Below are 8261 nucleotides of genomic sequence, written 5' to 3'. Positions count from 1 at the left end.
ATAGAAATCATTTCGATCAAATGACATTTGGACATCATCCATAATGAAAAAACAGACCAAATAGGACAACATGCGGTTAGCAGCGGAAGACCTATGAACATCAAACTTTGAAACATAGACCTCCTTTTACAGATCAAACGACAAGCGATTCTTTCTTGGCCAGTGGAATGGACTGATAGTCATCAAATACAGGGTAAAAGGTACACAGGTATACAGCCAAACACAACGAGAGGGCCATGGCTCGTGAAGTCCAAACAGTCAAGGATATTAATATCATCTACTGTGTAGATGGATGCATCTCAATCACTAATCATTCCCTGCCCACTTACATTAGATTGGCGTACTGGGGACACCTTATTGTCAATGTGGTGGCATCACAATTTGTGATAATAGTAACACTGTGAGATCAGCAGAGACAACGTTGTACAGGAACTCTTGAGACTTGATTACTGCCACCTACTCTGTACTACCAGAGTTCTTGGAGATCAGTCCAGGAGTATATATGATGCCTTAGCCAAGTTTACGGCTCAAGAAGATAAACAAAACGAGGAGTAATGAACAGGAACAGAATTACCGACTTCCAAACAAACAAATGATTTACTGTTATTTTTATCCATTACTCTCAATGAATGAGTGTTACCATTATATTCTCAAATCGTATTTACGTATGTCTCCTCTCCACAGACCGTCTGATCAAGATTACACTGCTCTAATTGTCATTTTATTTAAATTATGGTGGCTAAATAGAGTCGCGCTGGAGGATAAAAATTAAAAAAAAAAAGAAAAGAGTAAGCACTGGTTAGAGAATATGCTTCAAAATTTCTGTTAATATGAAACTAAGAACTTGCACAGAGAATTTTCTTTTACTCTGAGAATAAGATTCGGAGGATCTTCTCTGTTTTAATCATACAACCCCATTACACGAAAAAATACTACCGTCTATACCTACATCTAAACCTGCATGATTACTATGCAATTCAAAATTAAGTCCGCAGCAGAGGGTTCATCGAACTACCTTCAAGCTATTTATCTATGGTTACACTCTCTAGCAGTGCGTGGGTAAAACGAGCACTTTGCGAGCTCTGATTTCTCTTATTTTATCATAATGTTCGTATCTCTTTATGAAGGTGGGAGTCAATAGAATAATTTCGCATTTTGAAGTGAAACTTCACTAGAAGATTCTGTTTCTACAAAAAACTCCTTTGTTTTAATGATTTTCACCCAAATTTACGCTTTATGTCCGTTGCACTCTTTCCCCTACTTCGTGATGATACAAAACGAGCTAATCTTCTTTGAACATTTTCGATGGCCTCCGTCCCATCTGATGTGAATCCCACACCGCACAGTGGTACTCCAGAAGAGGGCGGACAAGCGTGGTGTACACACTATCTTTAGTCTACCTGTTGCATTTTCTAAGTTTTCTACGAATAAATCCCAGTCTTTTGTTTGCTTTCCCTACAACATTATCTGTGTAATCGTTCCAATTGAAGTTATTCGTAATTGCAATCCCTAAGCCTTTAGTTAAATTTACAGCCTTTAGATTTGTGTGATTTATTGTGTAACCGAAATTTAGTGGATTTCTTTTAGTACCTATGTGGATAACTTCACACTTTTAATTCCGTAGAATCAGTTGCCACCTTTTGCGTCATACAGATATCTTGTCTAAATTATACAATTCATTACCACCGTAAATAGAGGCCACATACTGCACGTGGTGTAATGTAAATTAAGATATGATATTGTAAGTTAACATCATATCAGAACGCTTCTATTACGTTTCAAAGTATTTCACGTAAAGCGACGCTGCGGAAGATTTCATGAAGCACGAAGTGATACCTTGAGTTGGATCCCTAAAATTAACTAAAATTTATGATGGTTATAGTGGATGTAAAAACTGTAAGTTTCACAAATTTTAAGTAAGTAAATTCTTAATGAAGTATTATTATAAGTGTGACAAAATTTCAAAAAAGGAAATTGTTACCTTGACATGTCTCCTGTATCTCAGACATAAGTTCTGAAATTGTGTAAGTTATGAAATGAATAAAACACATTTCACTGACGGAAAGCGCGAGAGTAGGAGTAGTAGATAGAGCGCCCGTTCTGGCAGAGCAACAACAATGTATGCAAGGTTGTGAAGCATCCTTGATAGTAGATTCTTTCACAGTGAACTTCTTTGAGAAGACAGAACACAGGCGTCTAAAGCTAGCGAAATGAGGGATGCTCAACTACCGGACCTACCGATAGATGGCTCTACCACCTGATTACTGTCGTCTGTATTGCCCGCCATATTCGAATTTGCCAAGAAGTTTCTCTCGGTCTGTACGGTTTATAAGGAATTAAGGATTATCGAAATGGTGATTTCTTGTTCCGCTTTCAATTGTACGAAACGATGGAGTAAGGAAAGTGACTTACCATTTCACAGGTAGTAGGATTACCGATACAATACGATAACAATACAGACTTAGTGCGTTTGCTAATTCGATGTTTTTGAACAGGTTTCCTCTGAAGCACGCAGAGCCGCTAAAGAAGTGGATTACTTCCATGAAGTGGAAAGATTTTAATCCTACGTCTTGCAGTTTTCTTTGCGGAAACCTTTTCCGGCAAGATGATTACGTAGTGAGCCCTGGAACATGGAAGAAACGTTTCAGACCCGAAGCAGTGCCATCAGTTTTTGACTTTCCGGCACATTTGATGCCACCAAATAAACAGCCACGACGACATGTTAGGATTTTGAGTGACAACGATGCTTCTCCATTTGAGGTAGCTAATGAATTTCCTTGCTATGTGTATGCTTTTTGACTTTTGTGAATTTATTTCGTACGGACGCAAATGGGCTACATAGGTCTAAGCAGTGTTGTAATACAGGTCCATATTTTTGTTTTTAGCGTTCTGTCCTGGAATCCGTGCTCGATTTGCCCACTGCAGAAGCTACTGGTTGCGTGGAGAATGTTGTCAATGAGAATTCTTCTGGGGAAAGCATGTCCCATTTATCCAATGCAGAAGCTGCGAATTGTGTCGAAAACGTTAGTATAAGGATGTTTTCACATCCCCAAAGTTTTCTTATAATATTTTTTCATCAAGCCTTGAGTTATTTCAATCATATATAACGAAATTATTTATTTCAGAGTGCAGTTGGTTCTTAAGTAATTGATTGTGGTATACAGTCGAAAGTAGAAATGGAAGACAAGGCGACCGAAACTTGCAATTTTTTCTCAGACAGTGTGCACGAATTAAAACGTAAACTGAAGTGCGCCCGTGAAAAACTTCGAAGAAGAGAGAAGAAAGTGTTTTCCAAGGATAACATCATAAGTTCATTGAGGAAGGGGCATCTTCCTGAGAAGTTACATAACTTCCTTAATCATCAGAAAGGAACACAAGTGGAATTAGTGTGCAATTTAGTGAACAACTCTCTCTCGTCAAAGGGTAATAGATACACAACAAATGTGAAAATGTTTGTGATGACTGTGAACTTTTATTCACCAGAAGCATATGAATACCTGCAAAAATTAATGCCTCTGCCCCATAAATCATTAATTTCCAAATGGGTGGCAAGTGTAGACTGTGAACCTGGCTTCTTAAAAGATGTTTTTAAGTACATTGATTTGAACCCAATTGTAAGGGAGCAGTTCCGTGATTCATGTCTAATTGTAGACAGTATGGCAATTGGGAAGCAAGTACTTTGGGACCAAGGAACTAAGCAATACACAGGTTTTTTAGACTTTGGTAGGGAAGTGCCTCAGTCAAAAGAAGTAATAGAGGCATCTTAGGCTCTGGTTTTCATGCTTGTCTCTATTAAAGGCAAATTTAAATGCCCAATTGCATATTTCTTTATCAACGGTGTACAGGCAAATAATCAGGCCACATTGATAAAATCTGCTTTAGAGAGGCTGCGTAGTTCTGGCATTAGGGTTTGGTGTGTTACATGTGATGGCTGCAAGGTAAATATAAGCACTTTATGTTCACTTGGCTGTACTTTAAATTTTTCCAAGGGTGATTTTAAAAGCTACTTTCCTCATCCTGTGGAAAAATACAATTTTTATTGTATCTTGGACATGTGTCATATAATTAAGTTTGCCAGAAATGCTCTAGCAGAAGTATCTGCTATTGACTCTCCAACTGGCATTATTAGATGGCATTTCATTCAGCAATTGAACAAGGTACAACAAGAAGGTATGACATTTGCCAACAAACTATCAGGACAACATATAAGTTATGTAAATAGAAAAAATAACTGTTTCATTAGCTCCACAGACTTTTGAGTTCTAGCGTGGCAGATAGTATAAAGTTTTCGAGGAGGGTTGGTGATCCAAATTTTAAAGGAAGTGAAGCAACAGTAGAATACTTGTATAATATTGATAGGATTTTTGATATTCTGAACTCCAGAAATCCATTAGGTAAAGGGTATAAGAGCCCCCTGAGGGATGACAACAAATCTTATTGGCTTGCTATTTTCACACACACTGAAAATTATATCAAAAGCTTACAAATCATTGGTGTTCCGTCGCTGCTCCATGCAAGAAATACTTTTGCTTTTGGGATAATTTTCAATATGCAATCAGTCAGGCACATAGCTCTGGCAAGTATGCTTTGTGTTGAATCTCCTCTGAAGTATTTTCTAACATATAAACTATCACAAGACCACATAGAGCTTTTTTTTCCTGCATTCAGTCCAGAGGTGTTTGGAACAATACAAATGCATACCAGTTCAAATTTGCCATGAGAAAGTTGCTCTTGGGTAACAGTGTCACTGCAATAAATGGGAATTGCTCAAATTTTAATGTGTGTTGTTTGCCACCTGTTTATGATTTTCATGCAAGAAAGCATGTAGTAGAAAGTGATGAAAGTGCTGCAGAAAATGAAGTAGAGAAGTGGTGTGCACTTCTTGATGGTAAGTTGATGATTAAGTTCTCATTTTACAAGCAAAACATACTGTATTATATTGCAGGGTATGTGTCATTGCGCCTTTCAAGGCAGATCACATGCAAAGACTGTCTTCACATACTGAAGCCACCAGTAGTTAAATCTGCATTAGAATGTGATTCTCTCTATGCTTTTCCCAATATGGCCAATAAAAATGCATTTGTAAATTTTGCTAACCGGGGAAAACTGGTTAAAACAAGTGACTGTGTTGTAGAATACTCAGAAACTGTTTCAGATGTTTCTGATTGCTCGGGATATGCGACAGAAATATGTACAGGCCAAGATTTTGCATGGTGTTAAAAATAAATTTGTAAATTACCCATTTCCTGCTCTTGGTCATGATTACCATTATGAAATTAGGATTGAGGAACTTACATGAGGCTCAACTTGTTTGTAAGATTGCATCCCTATACTCCTGCATACGCTTAAAAACATACGGGAAAAAAGCAGCTGAGAAAATTTTAAACAATAAATCAAGTATAAGCCAGAATTTAAATAAACTCATATTGTTTAATCATGTATAGTGCTAAAATTGGAAAATATTATGTAATGGGACATTCCATGCACATGGGTGTGACATTTTGACAGATTTTTTAGAACTATTTTGTCCATAGATTTGTTGTTGTGTAATGATGAACTTCAAAAGATGAATCACATTGAAGTAAAATTATCTCTTTACGTCCTGTGTAGATATTGTAACAAAATTATAATTGTTTATTATACAAGCTTATATTAAGATGTTTGGTGTTACAAAATATGCACTTGCATTAAAAACAGGTGATTTGTGTGAAATTAATGAAAAAAAATGTTCTGAGATTTATTTGACAGATAGCTTTAAGTGTGACAAAATGTTTCCCTCAATAGCTATGTCAACTTGAATTTTTCACTTTAAGAAAACAGTTTAATCAAAGGATGAGTGTGATCTAATGGAGTATGCAGTGGCCCTATGTTTCAGACAGTAATGTTTGTGGATACACTGCAACATAAGAGCAATAAAATTGTTACTCTGTTAATTCTTGTTTTAATACTTCCTAGAACGAACACAATGTGCCAATCAATCGTAAGCATTCTTATTACTTTAGAACCTAATTTTCTGAATTTTGTCTTTATTCTGCTAGGATGTCTTTCTATTATATTTTGCTGTGTTGAGGAAGGGGAGGGGGGGGGGGGGGGAAGAATGCAAATATCTTTCTAGCACTACAAAGTACAGAATATAGTGATTACAGGTACACTTGGAAATCTAGGAAATTTCAGTATTCATGTTACATGCCTAATTTACATCAACATTCACCTTAATTATACAGTTACACTTTTTGCTGATTTGAACTGTGTACTGCATGTTAAAAAGATTTTGTCTGGTCATAGTAATAAAAGTATTTCATTTTGTTAGTTCATATGTTCCATACGGAACTGAAATTATCAAGTTATGATGACAAAGGAAGGAAATAACATTAAGGAATTTTACTTCACAGAAATTGTGCAAAAATGGTTACACTCTTTGCTAGTTAACTTTAACATAAACCATTTAGTTTTCCATTAAGAGTGAAAGCAGTTGCACGAGTCATGTAAAGAACAAAGCTTCCCATATGGAACTAAAATATTTTACGTTTGTGTTATTGCAGACCCAAAGTATTGTGATCTTCATATTTCTATTTAAAAAAGTTTGTAACTCAAATTCACAGACATTTTGGAATCTGTACATACATGTGTGTAGAATGGTACTTTTCATGTGTCATGTGGAACCTTTAATTTTCTGGTTTAAATATAATTTATTTCATGAATTACCTTTAATACCAACACTGTCTGAATGCATTATTTACCATTTTGAAGAAGAAATATTAGTGTACAGAATAACAAACCTCATGAAAAATGTGAGAGATTGTTCTGTACATAACTTGGAATGGCTCTTTATCAATTGCAGGTAAAAAGAAGGCTTCTATTAAATGTTCAAAGAAGCCAGTCAGTACCTCTTCATTCGCCATAGAGGTGATAAAGTAATAAAACAATTTACTTTTTTCAGAATTTCTGCTAAGTATTAAAAGTGTGAAGACCTATTCAATTAGTGTTTGCTTTACCAATAACCTGTAGTACAAGCACACCTTTAAGCAGGTAATTATGGGAGTTAAGAGTTACGTTGAAATTAAAGATACTGACTGTTATTACTTGCTCACAAAGCCTTGTAGTTGCTGTACAGTTTATGCTGTATGTGGTGTACCCAATATGATTCCTGGAGGACATAATATGCTGTTATCCTGTGGGAGTGCACTGGTACCACACCTACTGACAGTATATTTTGCTGTGGAATAGTTGTATCAGATGTCTGTACCAGAAAACAAATCTCCACTGTGACACCCTCACGTTCTTGGTATGCTATTAGCTATTATTACAGGAATACTCTTCACATGGAGGAGGAAGCATAGTGAGATTTTCTTTTTCATCATTTCCAACATTGTACACAACTTTCTTGCACTTTTGTTATCACATTTTTCCCTCGATAATGGAGAAGAGAGAGGGGGGAAAAAATTAAGTGAGCTTTCATAAAAACTGAAAACTCTACTTGTGTCATTTGTTATTTTCAAAATGTTACTCTCTTTCCAAATACTGTTCTATTTCTTTTTGAATTTCTCAGGTTATTACATATTATTTACTGTACATTGTTCACCAATAATTCTGTTGTTACCGGATAGTTTGTAATGTGGCACTACCTTTGTGCAACTGGTATTTGCTAGTGTACTTTTGCAGATAAGAAAATCGACTGGACTAGAATGTCCTGTCAGTATAGGACAAATTCAGACAATATGGAACTTTTTACACTAAATTTGCAATATAATGTCACCCTTGTCCCACACAGATTGTAGCAGCCATTGGGATGTCTGTCTGGCCAGCTTCTGCAGCTTTCACGAAAATTCCATGGTTGTAATTCAAAGTGTAATTAATTTTGCTCCCTGACATATTTTAAATTCAATTTTAAAATAAAACCATTGTACCAGTCATTGTTTGGGTGTCAGACTGGAAAATTACAGTTTTAAGACACCCCAGCCTTAAAATTAACAGCTGTGATCGAGGTTATTTTCAACATGTTCCTTCACCTCCTACATCATCATGGATCAGTCCAATATAATATTATTATATTATTACTAGACTTAACTTCCAAATGATACAAGTCATGCATTTAAGAGGAGCCTTAACGTTGGCCTTTGTGTTTGTCTCATTTAAATGTATTTCTTGTCTCGTATCAAAGACTGAAGCACTGTTAAAAACTGGTGCTTCTACCTTATCACTCAGTTAAAATACTGTCATGTACAGGCGTTAATAAAATCATGGCATTTAAATTTCTGATC

At 35.9% G+C, this 8261-nt stretch overlaps 1 protein-coding gene across 1 annotated transcript; it reads left to right on the top strand.

The window, feature by feature from the left end:
* The first annotated feature begins 2377 nt into the window (after positions 1-2377).
* Positions 2378-5891, top strand: LOC126108696 (uncharacterized). Its single transcript, XM_049914012.1, has 4 exons — positions 2378-2422; positions 2496-2760; positions 2886-3023; positions 3126-5891. Exons 2-4 carry the CDS (start codon positions 2542-2544, stop codon positions 3141-3143), a joined length of 375 nt encoding a protein of 124 aa, XP_049769969.1. The 5' UTR covers positions 2378-2422; positions 2496-2541; the 3' UTR covers positions 3144-5891.
* The last annotated feature ends 2370 nt before the right edge of the window (positions 5892-8261 follow it).

Source organism: Schistocerca cancellata, chromosome 11, assembly GCF_023864275.1.
Source record: "Schistocerca cancellata isolate TAMUIC-IGC-003103 chromosome 11, iqSchCanc2.1, whole genome shotgun sequence".
In the NCBI taxonomy this organism is placed as follows: domain Eukaryota; kingdom Metazoa; phylum Arthropoda; class Insecta; order Orthoptera; family Acrididae; genus Schistocerca; species Schistocerca cancellata.
This window is presented reverse-complemented; position numbering and strand designations above follow the sequence as displayed.